This window comes from Dromaius novaehollandiae, chromosome Z (genome assembly GCF_036370855.1).
Source record: "Dromaius novaehollandiae isolate bDroNov1 chromosome Z, bDroNov1.hap1, whole genome shotgun sequence".
In the NCBI taxonomy this organism is placed as follows: domain Eukaryota; kingdom Metazoa; phylum Chordata; class Aves; order Casuariiformes; family Dromaiidae; genus Dromaius; species Dromaius novaehollandiae.
In genome coordinates this window covers 927,246-949,363 of record NC_088132.1, presented here as the reverse complement: position 1 = coordinate 949,363, position 22,118 = coordinate 927,246, and the positions used below count along the sequence as shown (strand labels likewise).

The window sequence follows — 22,118 nt, the reverse complement described above, 5'->3', positions numbered from 1 at the left end:
AAAGAAGCAGACCAGTGAATGAGCTCTCTTGCCACTGGGAGCAGAGAAAGGGATTTATGCCCTGGCAGGCATGTAGCCAAGGGTTGATTTGAGGTGGTCCCAGCTCTGCAGGTAGGGAAGTTTCAAACGGTCAGCTGTGGGTATGGCACCCACTTGCAGGGACCAGTAGTAATTGAAACCCCTGTGCCATGCAGGGTGTGAGATGGTCTTTGCTCCTTCCAAGTCCTAAACTCCTGTGACACACTTCTGCCTGCCCTGCAGAAACGCCCAGTTGTTTTGGAAGAAGAAACAACCCCATTTATACAGAGTGAAACTGCCCCCTATGTAGGCAAGCATGAAGCTAGCTTTTCTTTCTCCTTCACTGAGTGGATTTGACCCATCAGCAACAGGATGACTGTGAATGCTACCACCAAAATGAGCTGCTGCTCAATAGCTTCTTCACTCAAGTGTTCACCACTCCTAGTGCCCTGAGCAAGGGTGGGTGCTCCCTTGAATTCCTCAGGCTTGGACTAGACATGGCCAAGGGCGAACCCTGACTGCCAATGAAACTTGGATGAAACTTGGCTTTGTGCATGCTGCAAAAGTTCCCTTTACATTCATCTTCCTCCACTTGCACACGCAAAGAAAGAAATATCTTTCTCCTTAAAGCAAATCTATTCAGTCTTGAATGTGTGCATACAAAAACTCTGGATAATACACAGGGGTTGTATATAGTGTTTCTGAACAGCAACAATGCTCTGTAAAGATACAATAGCACTTCACAGGTCACACATTCTTGCTCTGCGGTGTAGTCATCTTTTCCTGGCTCTGAGAAAAAAAAAAAAAAAAGAAAGCTCTTAAAACAGCAGTTCAACCAGGGATAAAAAAGAAAAACACAAGTTACAGAAAGGGAGGCTGTACCGTGTGATCAGACAATAAATTGCATTCAATTACTGCCTTACCACCTCTCCTGTCCTCTGGGTGGTATCATAGGCTAAAAACTTCTGGGGTAAGGGAGGACTGTATTGAAGGGTTGCTTAATATGAACAGAGGAAAAGTCTGTCAATGAAACTGTTGGATATTAGTTTCCAAATAGATATCCTGACAATGGGGCATCCTGGGCCAGAAGTGTACCGTGGGCTGTGAGATGACAGAAAGGCATTGCCTACATAATGACATTGTCTGGCTGATCATCACACAGATGCTCAGCTGCAATGGTGCTGGATGAGAACTTGCAAAATGCCTTTTGTTGTGGTCCACCATTTCTACCTTTCCAAGCAGCTGAGAAGTATGTCTGGCAATGATATTTCAACAAGCTGCAGCCAGTAAGGCTTGTGACACCACTCAGATGTCCCACCCAGCTAAACTCCAGAACTGAAAACTGTATCTCATCTGCTTTTGACTCAGAGAATGTTTATTTTGCACCCAGTCCTGAGCAGATGAATCCACCCAGTCCTGTGCCAGCAATGTGCGTGCGCTCTGCCAGCCAACTCATGGAGACAAAAGTTGATGAAGCAAGGGGTTCAGCTGATGGACCCTGCAGGACACTTTAGTCAGTGCATAACTAAAAAAAAGGCTGCATTTTAAGAGACATATCAGTAACTCCAGAAGCACCACCCAGTGAATACCCAGCAAGTATCCAAAGTGACATCTACTGGTGTAGATTTGGATTAACGTAGAACATAGCAATATAGTTAGAGCAGGGCAGAGTGGCACAAAGAAGCTGAGTAATGAGCCCAAAAAGGTACCTGTGGGGAAATCAGCAACTGTAAACTGAACCGTCTGAGTTATAAATAATTGAACCTCTAACTATTTTGGAGGTGGGGGAAAAGAAATCAGTTTGTTTATTAGTTCCAATGGTTTGGTAATGGTGCCTCTCTTTCCTGAGTTTTAAAAATGGCCTGAAACTGCAGGGCAGGGAGGAATCAATGCAGCTTTTTCCCAAAAGGGAAGCTCTGTTGGTTTATGCCAGGAGATGAGACCTGGATCTCACACTTTCATTCAGACCACGTAAGGAATTCTATACCTTGTGGATTCATGAAGATGAAAATATATTGCATTTCCTGGCACTTCCAAGGGAATATAAAAATTAATCTAGAGGAGTTAATTAGGAAGAATTTCTCTAGAACCAGTCCAAAGATGACTATGTTTAACATAGACTCATAGACTCAGCTGAGACCCAGATCGCTGTTCTTTGCTGAAGTGCACCTCTTCGAGGAAGCATTCTCACTCTCACCCTTCAGCTGAGACTGCCAAACTTAGGCCTAGACAACTATGCAGCTGGTTGGGACACAAGTTCTGGTAGGAGGGATGCCTAGTACAGTTTGAATCACTTTATCCCCCGGATGCCTCTGAACACCAGTATGAAAATGACTTGCAGGCTTATGCTGCCCTTCACTCAACCTGCAAACATCCTTTCCTTTGTCTCTGCTTGGCCTTAATCCAGCTCCCACTGTCCTCAGTAACCAATGCATCAAATGTGTCCAGAATACTAAATGCCTTAGGTCATTGCCCTTGCAGCCTGCACCTGGAACAGCCTGTGATATAATTGCTGCTAAAAGTGCAATTCTTCTCTGTCCTCATCATTACTGGTGCTGTGACTGTTCACATTCAGCCCAGAATCCACTTCTCAGGATGCAAGATGCAATTCCTGTCCTGAAAAGCATTACACCGCAAGTATCACAAGCAGGCCTACTGCTTTCTCATTGCCTGAGATGATCACAGGTCTGTGATCCATCTATAAACACTCTTCTACCTACAGCACAGCAAGTAACTGCACTGAGCTAAACTTAGCAAGGAAATTTTTTTGTTTCGAATTTTTTATTTTCTTCAAAACAAGGAAATCTTTGGTTTGATTGATTTTATCCATTTTTTTTTATTGATTTTTTACTATAAAAAACCACTATGGAAAGAGTAAAAGAGTCAAGTTAATGATACCTCTGCATGTGCACAAAACACAGACATCTTTGAAAATCTATTTTAAGGCACACACATGGAGCATCTATAGCCATGGCTTCACTAGATCACAAGTGCTGGATAAAAATTCACATCACTGATAAAGTACCAATGATTTAAAAGGGAAGAGGTCAGACAGGACATTTCCATTCACCGAGACATGAATTTCATCTTTTGGTTTACAGAACATGATTGACTGCTGATGCAAACTTTATCTTCATTTGAGATCCTTCAACTTTTGACATGCAGAACATATGACTTACACATCTTTTTAGCTGTCAATAGTCTCTGATGAAGAATGTACTATTTGTTTGCTCCACAAGGAAGATTACATCTTCAGAACCAGGTTTTTAGGTGGTGAAATTTCAGTCCTTTGAATAGGAATTTTTAAAGCCCTTGGCAATATTTGCATCTGAAGTTAGCCAAGAATAAAACATCCTATGGATTTGCTAATGCTGGAGAGTTCGGCTAACATTGTGAAGCTGTTTTATAGCAATGAAGTTTTATCAAGGTTAAATGTGCCCTCCTGACCTTGCAGCTTATTGTGAAAGGTATGGTACTGCTGGAGAACAGAGTCAAGCCAAATTCTAGTATTCTTCTGCTCTCAAGACAGAATATTCACATCTATGTGCCTGTTCTATACGCAAATACACAAATGTAATATTCAAAGCAAATTAATTTTGTGATTTTGCGTGTCGATTATCTCACATAAGAATCTAGGGCTACAGACATAAATCCTGATTGCCTTTTTATCTGAGTGATTCAGAGCCAAAAGCGAGTTCAGCAATCAGATTAAAAAAACAACCAAACAGCATTATGGGAACATTTTACCACTGGAAGGAACAAAGGCCCTAAATTAGAACTTCTTCAATTATGAGTGACCCAAATGCTTTCAGTTTTCTAGATGTAAATTCCAATACCACCAACCTTAAACCATGAAAGACCTGGAAATTATAGAAGTCTTAAGCATCTACAAAGATTTGGAAAGTCTTTGCACTTTTCCTGGGACATGGGCATTTTCTATCAGTTTACAAATCCTAATACTGCAGAGAATCTTACTGCCTAGGACTAGTATTTTCAAAACCAATGGGAGCATATAATGGTCCATTAAGAAGAGTAGGAAGCAAGCACTGATGAGACACATCCAGAGACAGAAGGAGTTGCACTTGAACAGAACAAGGACAGCATGCTGTACTACTGTGTGATATGCTGCCAGCAGGAATGAACATCAAACCCCAAACTTCATCATCTCCCTGTTGCCAGCAAAGGGATAAGGAAGTCCTCACAATTACTGCCCCACAAAGGTTCACTGACGCAAGATCTCAAAACACTTTTGCTACCAAGGCCTTAGCCACATAATGATTCTTGTACTATTGCACTTTGCATGCAGAAAACAACAATAATCACCTTTGTCCCACAGCCAGGCAACATCTTAGAAGAAACTGGGAGATACCTTCACCTGTGTTTGGGGTGCCCTCATCAACTATGGTAATGAAAACATAGTAAAAACAAACAAACAAACAAACAAACAAAGAACTAAAAGCCAAAATGAGGAAATTGATTATGTTGTTGTCAGAACCTGAATACCTCACAGTAAAAAAGGCTTGGGACCTCACATTATAGGGGATGGTAGACAAGAAATATTGAACATCTGCTTATCAGCTGAACAGTTAGTCTCATCCTGTGCAATGGGAGAGCTGAGATTCCTAAAGGAGTAACTAGTGTGTGATCATGCAAATAAGGATTGTGCCACAGTCTTTACACAGCACCCAATGGGTCAATTAAATTTGTGGAGGCAACCTTAATTCTTCCAGCTCTTGAACTTTCCAGTTGCCACCTTCCCATACTTCTCATGCAGACTTCATGCTCAGCTGGGATGACAGCAGCCTTCATTATTGTTACTAAACCTTGGTATTTTTCCCCACAGCACACAGGTATGGCTGGTCAAAGACAAGTGAGACCAGAGACATCCCCCTTTCACTCTGAGAATTCAGTATTTTTTTCATTCTCTAGTAATGCACCTGGATATAAGCAATCGCTACTGAAGGAGTGCATGTGCTCTATTTCAGGTGTGGTCTAAATTCAAACCTAAGTTCTGTCTTGAGGCCAAGGCGTTTGGACAGAGGATCATGCTTAGGTCTTTCCTGGCTCAAACCCACCAGTATAAGGATAGTTTTGAGCTCCTGTTATTTTCAGCTTGGGCTTGGGCATGTCCATTCTCCAAAGCATGCGTAAGATTTGCAGGTAACTGGACTACAGTCAGTCCTATTGTAGTAAGGCCAGAGTCAACTGAATTAACCAGTCTAGCATTCAGCCCAGGGACACTGGACCCAAGGTGGCTGTTGCAGCATGACAAGCTGGTAGATGGTACTGGTGTGAGGCTCTGATCAGGCTGGCAGCAATATTTGGTATCCACAGCACCACCGCCCAGGCACTGGCAATGGACTCTGGCCTACTGGGCATGTAGGTATCAAAGGCCCCTACGTAGTTCTTGCTATGATGACTGGCTTGGCATCTCTGGTGTATACCCCAGTTATTCTCTTCACATACCCCCTTTTCAATATCAGAGATGCTGAACTGGCAGACAGCTGGGGGCCCAGTTATTTCAAAATGTGATCTCCAGATATCATCTGTAAATATTAATTTCCAGCTGAAATGTTTCCTATTTTAACAAAAAAGAAGATTTGGGTTTTGCACAATCCATTCATCTATTCTTGTGAAATGCTTGCTCAGCTGCCACTCCAGGACAGCTTTGCCATCAACTCCGACTTCTTGTGGAGGGCAAAGCTCAGACATGCAGTCACCATCTCAGTTGTAGTGAACAGAATGCCCCCCCCCCCCCCCCCAAAGTACATCAGTTTAACAGACTGGATGAAAAATCTGAAGTTAGCACATGATAGAGCATATCTGAGATAGCTGTATTCCTTTCAGGCTCTGTCATGGCTTCTACAGCTTTCTGAAGCCATAAAAAACAGTGTCTTTGTTATGATTGTTGAAGAACAAAGGTAAAGTGACCAAAACAAACTAACAGGAAAGCCTGTCCTTTCCATGCACTAGCTAGATCCACACTGCATTAGCTCATGAAGTCATTACTCCCAGGCTTGTCCCAGACACCCTGTGGCTGTGCTCAGGGAGTGAGGCTCTGGGTTTATGCCCCATTTCACATACCTTCAAACTTTTCATCTTCTGGATAAATAATCTCTTCCTACTCACTCACTCACTCATTTCTTACTCTTTCATGTGAGAAATACACAAAGATTGTCAGGGAGACTGCTAAGTATTAAGACATCCGGAATTGAATGCATACCTGATAACAACAACTCACATACGTATACATGCAAGACAGAAGTCACGTTCCAGTTTTCTCCTCCAGTATATTTCCAGTCTCACAGGAATTGGTGAAGAGATCAAGGTCATTTCTAAACAAATAAGTAAGGGAGGAAATAATCCAAAACCTTTCTCTGGTCTTTCTCCACTCTTTCTAGACTTCCAGCCACCAGCTCACAACAGTGAGAAAGAGAAGATCATATTATCAAATCCACCTTTCTGTCGGGGCAAAGTAATCCCTCTCTCTCTCCCACAGAACTCTCTGACTTAAAAAAAACAAACAAACAAATAAATACAGCTTCTTTCTAAGGCTTTATTCTATCTTTCCCAACCCTGCAGAAAGCAGCCTCTTCTTTCAGAGGCATGCTCTCAGGGATTATCCCCAAGAGAAACAAAGCCACAGAGAACTGAGCTCCAGTGTTTTCATAAGCCGTGTGTGCTCTCCAAGGCAGGACTTCCTGCTGCTAACCTCAAATCTAGCCCATCACACCACTAGAAAAGCTGCAATCCAGATCTTTGAGTGGGGTCAAATAGCATTTCTCCAGGTGTGCCTGTTCATGCTCTCTGCAGACCCAAACCTTTGCTGTTCAGAACAGCATCACTCAGGAGTCCATCCATTTCCAAGAGACTTCTCTGCTTAGTACTCAGCCTGATTCAGCAATGTCTCAACAGCTGCCAGTATCTCAGGGAAATGTCCCTTGACTGGATCTTCCCTCCAAGCTCAGACTCCATGCGAGCTACTCCTGACCACTGTGAATTCCGTTCTCAATCATCTCTGATTTGTGACAGGTGACATCTCAAGTTTCTTTAACACTTTCATTGCAGTTTGCCCAACAGCAAGAAAAATACAACCTCTGTCTATCTCTGGGAACCCTTCAGTGACATAGCAGAAGAGACAGTGACCACTGAAAATACAGTGGGAGCCCAGACACTTGCAGCTCAGAAATTCATCACTCTTCTTTTTCTTTCCCTCATGTCTAGTGCAGACGAGTGGCATTGCTCAGACACAGTCTCACAAAGCTCATTAAATGTATATGCTGCATACATTAATAAATGTAATAGCGTAATTATTATACCATATACATATATGTTCCTTAAATATATTATAAAAACAACTGATTTTGACTGGGGGAAGTCCTGAAACTCTCTGCCTTGCGGTCAATACCTTCTCTCTAGAAAACATATGAATACTTTTCTCTGGCAGTGTCACAAGTAGATAATTTCCTTTAAGTGCTATCTTTTCTTAGAAGCATAACTCTCATTTTCCTTGTTTGTAGAAACACTTCTTGACAGCTCTTTACAGAATCCCCTGTGTCACCAGGACAACCCATTCTTCCTTCCTGAATTAGAAGGACTGGCTCATGAGTTTGAACCTGTGCTGACACAATTTTGTTTATACACAGTCGCTCTCAGCTCTGTAATGGGACTTGAAGCTTACTCCCACACACATTCCTAGGTCATTGTAACCTGCACAGAGGTTGGCACCACACAGGAAACATCTTTCATACTGAGTAGAATGTCTTCCCTCTGCCTGGTGCACATTGGTCCTGCAGATGTTACTGAATATATCCTGGGAGCTGGACCTCTATACCCCAGCATGCACACTCAATCTTGTCTCCTTTCTGGAGATTTTCTTCTGTTCTTTGGCCTGTCAAGTAAGTTACCTCTAGGAACTCCTCCACTGACCAACAGCCACATTTCTTTCCAAGCCACCTGAGCTCCAAGGACTCTTTCTACAAAGCTAATTTGCTCTAGAGAGATGGCCTTGACAGAGTCTTGAACATGAGGCAGCAGAACTGCCTTTTCCCTCCACACATCAATCCTTAAGAGCTAATGCATGATAACAATATGTTCAGCTACATTAAATTAAGCTCATTTTTCTGGAAAAGGTTTGTTTTCTATATTGCTTTTCAACTGCATTCTGGAACCCTGTAATTATTTGCCACTTTTCTTCTCAGGCCAGACTCTGACATTATAAGAATCAATGATTAGCTTCAATAAAAGAGTCTGCTTGCCAGTAGTTGAGTCCCACAAAATAAACAAACCTCTCCTGTTTCAGGAGATTCCTCACTGACTAGTGGAAAGCTGAGAAATATGAGAAGTTAAGTAGATTTGTCCCATTTCACCCATAACCACAAAGAAAGCTTTGGAAGCAATACACTGCACAGAAGAAACGCGCTGAATGATGGCAGTTCTCGTTAAACCAACAATGCAAGCTTGGAGAGCATCAACATAGGGACAGAAAGGCCAAAAGGCCTAAGATAATGTGATCATTTAACAGATGGCGGGGGAAAACATTCAGTTTTCTCCCCTTATCTTCACCCTGTATTTCACTACTGCAGTTCTTTTCAGTGTGGGAGGTATGCTTAATCAGGGATGGAGCTCCAGGGACAGAGCACAAGATTAGAAAGTTCAGTGCAGCAAAGCAATTACCTGACTCTACCCAGGTAGTCAGGGAACTGGTCCCAAATCAGCTGTAAATAGTAGTCCTCTACTGAGCATTAAGAGTCGTCCAGTGTGTGCAGAAAGCTAGATGCCTACCTTGTCTCGAATCCCTTGTCTCATAACTTCTCTTTCAGCTTCCATTTTGGCATATTTGGCTTTCCTTTCCTCTTCTTCTTGCCTGAGGGCTTCTTGTCGTTCCTCTTCTTTCTTGGCAGCATCTGGGTCTTTCTCCTCATCCCCACCCAGCATCTTCCCCATGTCTTTGGTAGCCCCTAGAGAAAGCACATGAGAATGTCAGCCCGGAAGGAACAGAGGAAAACCACTACTATGCCAGCTCTCCCTGCTCCCTCACGCTCAGGACCTCATTTCACTTCCTCTGCATCTGGAAAGGTTTCTCCCCCATTCAGCAGGAGGAAAAACCCCCACACAGTCAGGAAATGGGCAAAGGACCCACACTGACCATTCAGTGAGAGAAGCAGGGCAGTGAGAGGAACAGTCTACACCTGTAGACTTGCATGATGGAAAGACAACTGGTTTGCGATCCTGAGGAGGACAAACTGCTGTCCACACAATCTTTCCACCCATTAGGAAAATGGCTGATGCTTCAACTCACTTGATTTTGGAGTCTTTAGCGTAACAGGCAGGTGATACCAGGGCAGGGAAAGGAATCTGAAATCTTGATTACAGGGATGAGTAATCACAGTCTTAATTGTTGCTAGAAATTACATAACCCCCAACAGGTAGGAGCACATAGCATAGCAAACATTTGGATTGCTAACAGCTTCAAGGCCACTGCCATGGGTCAGAAGCTTTGCAAGCAGCTTCTCTGCAGGTCCCTGTTCTAACTTCAGGCACCACTGTCTCCAAATGTTCACTGTGCAGGTGGTATTCTGAATCTGCCTGGTTCCCCTTCTACCCCTGCATGCATACTGGTCCCAGCTTCCCAGCTCCTGCACACTCCAGAGCCAGCTCTCTGTTACTGTGCACAGCCCTTGCACAGCCATGCAAGTGGAGAGGTTTCTTGCATGCTCCTCAGTGGCTTCCAGGCTGCACACAGGCTATTCACTCTGTACATCAGAGATACTTCTAATGGTAAGTGACTCTGGCAATCATTGGGTTGGGGAGGAGAGCAAGGGATGGGGCAGTGGGAGGGCCTTTGCTGTAATGCTTCACCATCAGGGCATTGGAGCGAAGGAGCAGGATTGAGCCTAGTTATAGGGATGAACTGAAAAACATGATATCACATGTTCTTTGAGAGCTGTGTTGCGCTCTCCCTGGAGCAGGAAAACATCCTGCGTAATTTACTGGTAAAGATACTTCCCCCATGGAGGAATGACACTATAGATGGCTGGTTCCTGGTATAAGTTCCTGGGAAAGGCCAGCTCCAGACTGCTTCTTTGCTGGCTGAGACTTAACTGAGTTAATCCAAGATAGCTTTGTTGTAACACAAACACACATGCACACACATGTAACACCTGCCTTGCCATTGCAAAGGAGTCTGGCCCTTTTGAAGGCTAAGGCTGGAAGGAGACCCTCCAACAAAATCCTTCCAAATAATTATTTGTTGACATTATGAGAGGATAAGTGAGGGAGAGAGGCATTCACAAACCCTTTACCCTCTCTTACATGTTATACCTCTAATGTGTCAACAACTCTCATTGCAGTGAAGACTCATCACAGAAATAACCACTGCTCAGTGCAGATGGAACCTGGAGGATGGTGTTTGCCTGTGCCTTCCATGCCAGTCTTTGGGATGGAAATGATGGAAACTTGGCTCTTTCAGGGATAAACATCTGCAGTCTATCAGAGTGTTTCCTCCTGAACTGCCACAGCAACAGCAGTTACCGCATTCACCAGCACCTCTAGCAACCACTGAGGAATGTGGTGGGAGCTGAGAAGATTGTTTGGCTTTTCCCTTCCACATTTCTTTTCCAGGTCCTATATTTTTTCCCCAAGTGCTACACAAAAGCAGTCCTGAAGCAAAAGGAACTCTTCCATCCACCAAAATCTGATTGAGAAATGCCCCTCTTACATTTCCCATAGAGGAACATGGGAAAGCTGATCATTTTAGCTGACAAGATCTAGCAATTATAGATGATTCTTGCCAGGTGGGAAACAGTACAGTAAACATGACTTCTCCATTCAGCTGGCTAACCACAGCCTCTTGATACTTTTATCTTGTTGGGAAACCTGTGGAGAAAAATGAGGAGAATCCATAGACTCCAATCAGGCCCAAGCTGGGATATTCCTGTTCCCCAGCCAGTGTCAGCCTTCATCCACTGTCATTCAATCCCCTCTGCTGCAGAGTGGGACAAAAAGAGGAACTCTTGTATTTTGGGGACGAATTCCCTCAGTCCATCTAATGGCTTCTTTCTCGAGATGCAAAAAAGGCCAACTGACATGGCAAGCAAGACTTGCTAAAACTGATAGAAAATGAAAAGACAATGCAATCTGATTGGGTCGCTATACCTACCACAGGCACTTCCCTAGTAAGCTTTTCTGTGCAAAAGACACTGATGACCTAGGCCAGTAAAACCCTTAGCAGTTGGATTCCTCTCAACAAGTATTTCCAGTGATAATCACGTTGCTTTGGATTCAGTAATCTTATCAGGTTTATCTTTTTCTAGCATCTGTCCACTTAGAGTTAGCCAGTGTAATATGCTAGTTACTTAAGGAGCAGAATTCAGCAGCAGAAACAGATTTTTTTTTTCCTCTGCAAGAACTTCTTCTACTCTCTCATTAAGTTATAATGTCAGCTCATTCAGTCATGCAAAGAATAAAATTGAGTGGACTTTTTTTTCTTTTTTGAGGTAGACAAGACCAAGATTTTGAATAGTTTAGGTATTTAATTTTACAGCTATTCAGCACTACAAGAAAAAGAATGTAGTTCCAGGATCCTCACAGATTCTCTTAATTCATTCCAGATTTCAAAGTCACATTCTATCTGGGCTGAATGCTGCATTGTGATGCTATTGTTAATTGATTGGAAGGAAACATACTATGAGAAGCAAAAATTTTATGCCACATTTTAGCCTCAGTCTCTTGGGTTACTTTTGGTGTAGCAAAGCTTTTTTCTTTCTCTTTTCTCCGTACTCCTAATTTTTGGGCTTTGCTATTAACAGCCTCTGAATAACAGCTTCTAGCTGTTTTTAGCAGCTGAGCCATGGCAGCTCCAGATAATTCATTTGCATGCAACTGAGATGCTGCAATTACAGGCACAAGCAAGAGGAAAGAGCAGAAACCCTCAAGCCCTTTTCTGAAGTTTCCAAGGAAACAGAGGGGAGGAACACACTTGTTGAAACTGTTCACTTGATAAGGCTGGGTGTGTTCTTTCACATCCTAACCATAACATCTACTTTGACACAAAGGTAGGGAAAAAAAATCCCAATACAGTCATTAATCAGTGAGGAGTTTGAATTCAGCCCTGTTTCCAGCATCTCTAGATAAGACCACAGGAAGAACCCAGAAATGGCCAAAGCTCCAGAACAGCTTTGTCATCAACTCTGACTTCTTGCAGGAGCTAAGACACAGACAGATAGTCATAATTCCAGCTGTAATGAACAGCACTGCTCCCTGCCTCCAAAAAAAGTATAAAAACCCCTCCATCTTAGACATAGTGTGTTCAGGACAGAAGTGACATGAAAGGCATCCCAGATCAATCCAAAATTAACAGTCATGCCCTTGATCCAGATGGGCTAAACAACAAGGCAATCAGGTGTTAAACCATATGCATATGACCACACTGAGATACACCTTTATGTGAATTGGCTCGTTTATGAAGTTGTCATTTGTCAGCTGAAAAACAGTAACTCAGTAACTGAAAAACAGTAACTCAGTTCTTGGTGGTGTGTTCCCCAGCTAACTGGCTGGAGAGCAGTTCAGCTGACTAGAGAACAGCTTTGCAGAGAAGGACCTGGAGGCCTTGGTGGACATCAAGTTGACCATGAGCCAGCAATGTGCCCTTGTGACCAAGAAGGCCAGTGGCGCCCTGGGCTGCATTAGGCAGAGAATTGCCAGCAGGTCAAGGGAGGTGATCCTTCCCCTCAGCCCTAGTGAGGCCACAGCCGCAGTGCTGTGCTCAGTGCTGAGCTCCCCAGGATGACAGAGATCTGGAGCGAGACCAGAGGAGGACTACTAAGATGATGAAAGGACTGGAGCTTCTCTCATCTGAGGAAAGGCTGAGAGAGCTGGGGCTGTTCAGGCTGGAGAAGAGAAGGCTCAGGAGGGAACTGATCAGTGTGTTGGTACACTTAATGGGGGCATTAAAGAAGATGGAGCACAGCGCACAGTGACACGACAAAAGACCATGGGCAAAAACTGAAACACAAGAAACATTATTTAGACATAAGAAAACACTTATTTACGGTGAGGGTGAGGAGCACATACCCAAATATATCCTGCCCAAACATATCTGAACTGAGGGGAAGTAAATTATTAAACTGCCTTACTCAAAACAGTACTGTCTCTTATGCCCTAGCCTTAAGCATGTGAATAGCTCATGGCAGTCAATCCATCTCTCGCACTGAAAACTTAAACTTGCTGAATCAACTTGCAGAGATAATGCCCAATTTGTCACTTGTCCAAAAAATAAAAAATAAAAGAAAGAAAAGAAAAAGGAAAGAAAAGAACCTCCCAAATATTGACATGCAAAGTTATTTGCTGTAAAAGCCATATGGAATAGGATTTTTAAGTATGAGTTACAGAAAAAGAGATAATAGAAGCTTGAGCATTCTTAAGTAAGCAAAGGGTGATGGAAATTTCCACATGCCATCGCTTCAGGTCAGATAATTCAGTCAAAACAACAGAATTTCTTTCCACACAAAACTCATTTCTTAATATAGATAAATACCATACTATAACTGTCTTTCAAGAGGGTTGCATATGTGTGTGCTTAGCTGTCAGAGGAACTGTGGAAGTTCCCCTTCTCTATCATAGGTATCAAAGGCAGCAGTGAGGGCGTTACCTGAAACAAGCATGGCCTGAGGAAAATTTGCAGGTGAAAACTTCTGTGCATAGACCAGAAAAGGTGGCTTAAAAAATATATATATATATTTCACAGACATTCTGGAGCTATTCTCAGAGTATCCTCCCAGTTAGACCTGTACACGCTGAAAGGAGTAAGAGATGGCAACTCATTTTGCTATGCCACCTTACATGAGAGGAAGCTCAGGAGCTGGGTTTTTGATAGTGCTATTTGTGACTGAGCCACATTTAGATCAAACAGAAGGGACAACTGAGGTCACAGAGTTTCTCAGTCACAGCATGATGTTTATCTCATCATCCAAACACCTGGAGCTAATTACAGAGCACTGTGCTAGAGAAGGAAGGGGTCACTCGCTTTTGCAGTATCTCTTCAAAACTAGGCACCACTAGGAGCCAGTGGTGCCACTGGAGCCTTCTTCAGCACGGCCATGGTGCAAAGCTTTTGTATGGTACACAAGGAGTCCTTTTCCATTTTGTTTACTCTTAAAGCTTGCAAAAACAGTGAATCTGCCATTTAAAAAATAAAAAACAAAAAAAAACAACAAAAAAAAACCTTGCAGCAGTCATTATGGGACTACTTCCTCAGCCCTGAAATCAAGATACTTTCCTCGATCACTAATTTGGCAGGAAAGGGCAGGCTAGTATTTATTTGAAGACTTCAATAAACAAAGGAATTTCCTATGCAAATGTTTTTTCAACATGAAACATATCCAGAAGAATCAGGTCTGTTTTCTTGTCCAGGTATTTTTGTTCCTGGCCAAATTGCTTGTATGTTAGAGATGCCTCCAAATTACACTCTCTGGCTGCTGTGACACAAACTTCCCCTTCTGCTGCAGCCAAAATACATATCAGTATATGGGATTCTTTTTAGACAAAATGCAAACTGAGCCCCCCACCATCTAAGTATGGTTCTGTACCCCCAACCTGTTTACCTTACTCCAGCAAAGTCATTACAAATGCACGCACATGATGAACTAGATTTGGCTCATAGAGCAGCTCTAATCACCAAGCTCCCAACAGGGGTGGTTCAATGTAGGCTTCTGCACAGAGGTGTTTCCATGTGTGCTGGGTATCTGACTGCCTCTCATAGTCCATGGAAACCCACAGTGGCCTTCAGTTGCCTCTACCCATGCCTCCAGAAGAGGGGGTTTCACACAGAGCATGAATCACAGCCTGTCAGCCCCATGCTTGTGTCCTCACGGATACCTCAAATGGCATTACATATCTCTGTTTTGTAAACTGGATCCCTCCCAGCAAAGGGAACCTGGAGCTCCATCAAGCTCAGTGTGAAGCAGATCCCCACCTTTGGTCAGCTGAGTAGGTCTCAAGACTCCATTGTCTGTGAGAGGGGCTTAGATACCTATTTCACATGTGGGTAACTCTATGTAGACTCCTTAGTCTACGTCTTATACTGAAAATGGCATTTTACCTTGTCTGATCTAACAGTCAGCTAAGCAACAAGCTGAGATCAAGTCTTACATACAAGTCTCAGTTCAGTGACAAACTGAAGACTATAGTCTACAGGAGCAGAAGGCGGAGTAAGCATAACATCTGACTGACACAAACTATAGGCAAGAAATAGCAGGCTCCCAAAGATGTTATGTTTGGACAGCTATCCCATCTTAATGCATTTCTTTTCACCCCTAAAGAACAAAGAGGTGTTCCCAGCATATCACCAACCTCCCTCGCAGCTAAGACAAAGTGATAACTAAACGATCACTAAACAGCATTTTAAGAGAAATCTAATTCAGCCTTAAATAAAATGTGAAGTAAAGAATATGCATTCTACAGCCAGACCTAACCACTGATCACTGCAATTTGTCTGAATATTTTCAGTGCTTTGCAACACATTCCTATACTACAGTGCCTTGAATAGTCAACTGAACTGCCCACAAGTGTTTCAGACTCCCAGTAAGGAAATAGCCCCAATCTGCCTACTCATAGCTGCTTGTCTCGTATGCATGTGACTCCTGCAGCTTTGTTTAGACCCAGCAGGAATGTAAATTTTCCCTCTTAAGCCTGGGTGGAAACAAAAAGGGCCTTGAGACATTTAGCAACCAGATAGGACAAGCAGGAAAGAATAAAGAGCAGTCACTAATGGGTCCGCTGCACAACCTCATTTTTGTCTTTTACTCTGAGAGCTCTTGGTACTACAGAACAGTTTTGATGTTTGGTAATTTCCCGTAGTTTCTTATCTCCCTTGAAAAGGACAAGGAAAAAAAATGACTGAACCGAGCTCCTCAGGATCTCTGCCCAGCCCTGCTCTCCTTCTTGGGTTCCCTTCCCAGCTTACAGATTGTCTGCTACACCCTTTTTGGATATACCCTTCTGCATCTGCCTTCTTTGGTCTTCCTATGTATAAAGCAGCAATGAAACCAGCTGCTAATTTCACTCAAGGACTTTGTGCTCTGAGGAGGCACACATTGTAAGGCAGCTTCTGAGTGCTTACTGTTTTGGAGTGTCATTCCGCCAGGTATTCCTGTCTTGATTTCAATGACACCACTGCCGAGTGTGGTGTCATTGCAAAATTATCAGATTTGACATCAGCAAAAGAGATTGCATAATCCAAACTCATAATCCAAACTGCATAATCCAAAATCACTGCATTCAGATTAGAGCCAGTTCAAGTCCATGGATGATGCACAGACAATTTTTGTCTTGTCAAGGATGAGATCAAAATACCTCGGCCCCACAGAATCAGTATGTAATGTTGCCAGCTGGCCAGAATAAAGCCTTTGACATTTACAAACCCCTGGGGCAGCCTGGTTGTCTACCTGGTCTTTCTGCCCCATTGACAAACAGGGGAAGAACAGAGAAGGACCTGGCATGCAGGAAGCCTGGCCATCACATCTATGTTGGAAGCAAAGATCTTTCGCCTCTCAGTGCAACAAGACAGAAGCCAAGAAATATCTTGATGCCTGTGTCCCTCTCAGCCTAGTGCTCTTGGCAAGTACATAAAGTAGCCCAATCTCTGCTCTAAAGTCATCTGGGAGCAGAACAAAGCAATGCTTTTAGGAGTGTTTTGGAAACAAAATAGGGCAGTTCCATGCTTTCTGTAGAAAGCTGTCTTCCTAAAAATGTTTGAGTATTTCTTCAATGGTAAGAACAAAATTCCAAAGATATTTCTAGCACTTGAGTATAATGGCTCAAAACTCTGGCTCCTGCTCCTTTGACTGTGAGAGAAAGGTTCAGGATTTTCTCCTTCTGCAGTTGTATTAGCTATTGTCCATCAAAAAGGTAAATGTTGCAGCAGTCCCTTCAGCTGAAAACTGAATTAATTTCCTCATATTAAATTTTCCATAAAAATGTAAAAGCCCTTCAGGAGGGTATCACATGCTTTTCCAAAGTGGTACTTGCATGAACAAAATACTGTATTTACTGATTAGAAGTTAATAGTTCCAAAGGAACCATCACCTTTCATCAATTAACTAATACACCTACTGAAATGCATTACTGATCCCTCTTTCACAGACAAACAGCTTAAGGAGTTCACTTGAGAAACCGTAATAGCTCTGAAGAGGCCATTTCTGGTCTTTTTTGTACGGTGGGGATCTCTGAGAAGGATCATTATCATTGTCTTAAATGAAGAAATGCTTAATGAAATTCAAAGCTTGAGGCAGACACAGAGCGTGATAACAGGGTGTTTGCTATATGATGACCACCTTCTTTTCCTGCCTCCTCACCCAGAAGAAGGAGAGTTATCATATACAATGTAGAAGGAGCATGTTTATATGGTATACTCCATGGATCAAGCTATGGTTGTAGGCCTGCTTCCAGGTCACTGAGATGCCTGCCCATTTCATTGTAAGGTTTTAAGACACATCGTAGAAAAATAATATGGGAAGAATCCCAGAGACATCATCTTAACATATCAAATGGTGGGTCATGGTTCAAATGTAGTATGTAAACTATCCGGTGGTAGAACACAAATAGCCATGGGGAATGACTAGAAAAGACACATTCAAAATTTCAGATTATTTTTATTTGTTTAAAAATAAAAACAATTGAGGAAAAGCTGCACAAGATGGTATGCATTTGGTTCGGGGCTTTCTTCTTAATTCCCCATAAAGTGCTGAGATGACCTTCCAGTCAATGAGAACACAAAACACCAGTCTTTTCCATCCCTTTCCCCAAGGGTCAGTCAGGCCTACATCATTTCTGCCAGCCTTTTGCCTGACCTACTAATAAAGGACTACAGAGGTGAAGGCAAAGCAGTGAATCCAGCTGTGGCCAATAGTTATGTGGCTGCTGCTGTGCTCACAACCCTGTGAGATAATCCTGGTCTGTTTTCAGTCTTCTCTGTTCTTCCTCCATTCCCATTTTCCAGGATGTTTCTCTGACTATTGTTTTCTCAGAATGTTCTCTGAGAAACATTCCCAGTCCTCAGACTGATGGAATTGACAGACTCAGTCCCTTCCACTGAGTCCTTGTCAGTGAGTACCCATGCTGGGATCTAATATGTTCTCTACAGTCAACTAACCAGGAAGGACATGGCCTTAGGATAGTCTGTCGCTGGAACATGGACTTCATAGAGAGCCATACCATGCTCTCCATAACAGGCATCAAGACAAACAGAGGCAATGCTGAGAAGTTACTCACAGAGCCAGCACTGTGACCAGACACTGGATGGGGTGACCACTGGAACAACATATATTGTCCAACTTTCCCCTTTCCACTTTCAGGCATTTTTTACCCAACCCTGGCCTTTTTTCATGGTATAACAACAAAAACCTCTGTAGCCTTGCCATCCCTGTGCTGCCTTCTGCAAAGGATCCTGCCTCCCACTCCACAATCAGGCATTTGCTTCAAGTCTCCATATTTAAACAGAGCAACCTTTATTTTATTGTCCCCAGGGACCTTTGTTTCAGCCATTCCCTCTCCCCAGGCTCAGCTTTCTTTGTCTCTGATGTTTTACTTCAGTCTTGCTCTGTCTCCCTCTGTTTCCAGACAGACAAACTGCCTTGCTCAGAGATCTTCATGTTGGGAAATAATCTTGTAGACTGAGCAAGCTCCGTGGAATGGCACTTGAAATATTTAAGGATACACAGCTATTTGGAGGCAAATGCTCTTCTCACCATTAAGGCCTTGCTAGCATGCCTGAACCTTGCTTGATTTCCTTTATACATCACCAGACACACTTTAAAGGATGATGTTGAAGGGCCCTTTGCAAACTCATTATAAATGCACGTGAAGGCATATAGAATCCTCGTGATCAAAAATGATTTTTCCAGCATTTTGCTGAGACTGCAGCAGATTTTAACAAGCACAAGAGCTAGTGTTTCACTCTGCAGATGGGTAGTTAAGGTCAAAACCAAGTGAGATAGATAGCCATCCTAGCGGAAACTAGTAATTTTCTTACTTTGCAAGCTGCTGGAGAGTGCCTTTCAGCAAGCAAAATGAAGTGTTTTCTACAGAGCAAGACCCCACCAGCCTGCATCATCAGAATCATTTCTTTGGGTAAAATCTTAGCCTCCATTTTTTCCTCTGGGAGGTTTTCATCTCTGTACAGTAGCAGTTTCTCTCTAGCTATGTCAAACACACTGCTTGCACATAAACTATATCTAATCTCAATGGTACTTGTGCATTTGTTCAAGAAATGGACATTATAAATCCATGTCCATTTCTTCTTTCTGCCTCACAGCTATCAATTCAATTCTAGCTGACAACTATCAATTCATATATCTAAGTGAAGTCTTCAGTTAGTGCCTGATTTATTCCTTTGTGCTGATCTTAAGTCCTTTTTACACTGCACTATCTAGAAAAATAAAATTGTCTTGGAGTAAATCTATGCAATGTCTATAGGCAAATCATTTTTGGGTGACATTTGTCCCATCTGTTGTCAGACCACAGTCAGACTAACCTGGATATATGGAGCGCTCTCTCTTCTTTTTTGTTTTCTCGTAATGGCCAATCACAGTTTCCATTTGATGACAAACTAGAAAGAGCCACCGGGTTAATGTGTAACTTATTCAAAATGATCTGAAGGGGCTACCTCCCTGTTGAAGTAGGTACTGCATTTTATAATCAAATTGTGACAGATGTCAAACACTGGTGATGACCTGTCAGAAGCATCTCATCTGTATGTATCAGACTCAGTATTCTTCTTACCTCTTATTCCACTGTGCACATTTAATTCAATGATCTTAACACCTCTGAGCAGTGAAATGTTCATTCTCTGTTGATTCTTAATGTTGCAAATCTCCTCTGGTGTAAAAAATAAGCACATTTCCTAGCTGTGATGGCTTATATTTCCTGATGTTAGTTTCACTCTTTTTCTTTCAGACCCCTCATGAAGCCTGCGAGGCAGCATGAACAATCCTGTTCTGACACTTAAGTGCGTTGTATGCCATATGGCATGACATCATGTTGGGAACCATGAGATGGTGGCACATACTTAGAGGACTGAGGTGAATGTAGATGGCAACTGTGGGGAGAGAGAAGCTGTGGGAATTGCAAGTTTCCCCAGACAGAGCCCAGAGGTTACCATCCACCTCTTGAGCCTGGGATAATGTTTTACAGCAGAGAGCAACCGAAGCCCAGTAGAGGCCTCTTGATCCAATCTGCTGCACCTGGGTTTCAAAATGTTAAAAACTGACAGTCCTGCACATACACGTATCTCACTGGGCCTCCATTCTGCAGGACATCAGTTTCATCTTCATCTGCCTGCATTCTTCTCTAACACCCAAACCAGGATGAAGCCCTTCCTCCCTTGTCTTCACAGGCAAAAAAGCCCATAGAACAGGACTGGGTGGTAAAAGCAATACTCCTGTTGATCACAAGAAGACTGACTGGAGAAGTATTGAGCTCACCTGAGCAGGCCCTATTGGTTAGACCAGAAAAGCTGCTCAAAGAACAGAGTTTTTCTAGAATCTTTCAAATGATATTATATGCTCCAATGTCATTACAAAAGGCTTTGTGGGAGCGTGCACATGTATTTAAGAGAAAACACCTGCACCTCCAACCTGGTCATGCAAGTGGACATCTGATGATGCACATGCGAAGTTCAATGTGACCAGAGCAATGTCCTCTGGCCAGTCTGACCTGAAAAGATACCATGAGATAGGGACATGCCATCAGATTAACATAGCTCATCACCTCCCTGCTCCAAAGCTCTCCAAAGAGAACAGCTAGACTTTCATTCCCCATAGTTTATGGAGACATTTTCACAGAGACATCTTGAAGAAGCCTTCTCCTTTACCTGTCCCACACTCATGCCTGTGTGCAGCGGTGAAGAGCACCAAGCCATGAGCCTTCCAGGTCCGTGCACAGCAGCTCTGCAAAGAGGTGCCAGAAGGAAGTACCTGCCATTCCCGAGACACACACACACAGCCGGCAGATTCCTGAGCCTCCTTTTACCTAAATCCTGCCATCTAAATCCTGCTGAAAGGCAGCAGGAGGAGAAAGCAAGAAGCCTGAAATAAAATCAATCACCAGCATTCAGCACCCTGCACTAAGAGGATATTCAGTCACAGTGCTCCTGCTGGGTGCAGACAGAAGACACAGGCACAGAAATGAAAATGATACCGAGATGATGCAGAGTGATACCAGTGCACCAGCTTGAGCTGCCACCTGAAAAGTGCAAACCTTACCGCTGTCTGGAGATACACTCTTCCTTCATGGCTCCTAGAAGCCTGTTATGTAGATGTCCATACAAAGATGAGATGTTCACTTGTGCCATCCAAGTTTTAAAAACCCTCTGCCACGCCTTCAGCCACATTGGCTTAATATGGCTTCAGTAGCATTACATGAAGATAAGAAGTCACTCACTGTGTGACCTGTTCTTTTAAATTATTATATTATGAAACCCTTTTCCCTGAGAGAAGATTGTCTGGTGACTGCGCCACCAGCCAGTTGCCCAGGTGCCCTTCCTAGCTCATACAGAGCTGGGGTTGTAACTCACCTGGCCACACAGAAGCAGCTACTTTAGGAAGGGAAGTACCCTCTGGACTCTGCTGGCTGGATCTCTTCTGGTGGGAAAAGGGGCCAAGGCACACCTTGGCCTAGCACACCTGCACGGCAGCATACCAGCACTAGTCACCAGGATCACACCTTGCAATCTCTGGCACCAAAAGAAAAATGAACCTGAAAGCAGATCCGCTTGCCTCGATAGTTATTTGCCTGGTATTTATGGTTGTTTCTATCCTCTTTCACTCCTGCCTAGAGATTATTCACAGAGGCAAAGGAAATCGCACATCGCCAAGCAGTTGTGTTCTGTCTCAGTTTATTTTTCGATTCCCTTCCACTCACTGTGCAGCTTCCCATGAAAGAAACAAAGGGAAAGAACAACTACATCAAAACCATTGTGCAGCATGTGAATCTGTGCTGCTCTAATAGGTCTCCTATTGGCAGGCTGAAATTCATGTTGCTGACAGACTCCAGAGCTTCTCTGTTGCCTTGGAAAATGACAGTCTTCCCCATTGTTTCTTGAT

General features: G+C 43.2%; 1 protein-coding gene across 1 annotated transcript in view; it reads right to left on the bottom strand.

The window, feature by feature from the left end:
* CPLX1 (complexin 1) overlaps positions 1–22,118 on the bottom strand; it is a 126,640-nt gene that overhangs the window by 42,342 nt on the left and 62,180 nt on the right. The window contains exon 3 of the mRNA XM_026099389.2: positions 8,803–8,978. Within this exon, the coding sequence (XP_025955174.1) occupies positions 8,803–8,978 (176 nt within the window). The remainder of the gene's footprint in view (positions 1–8,802; positions 8,979–22,118) is intronic.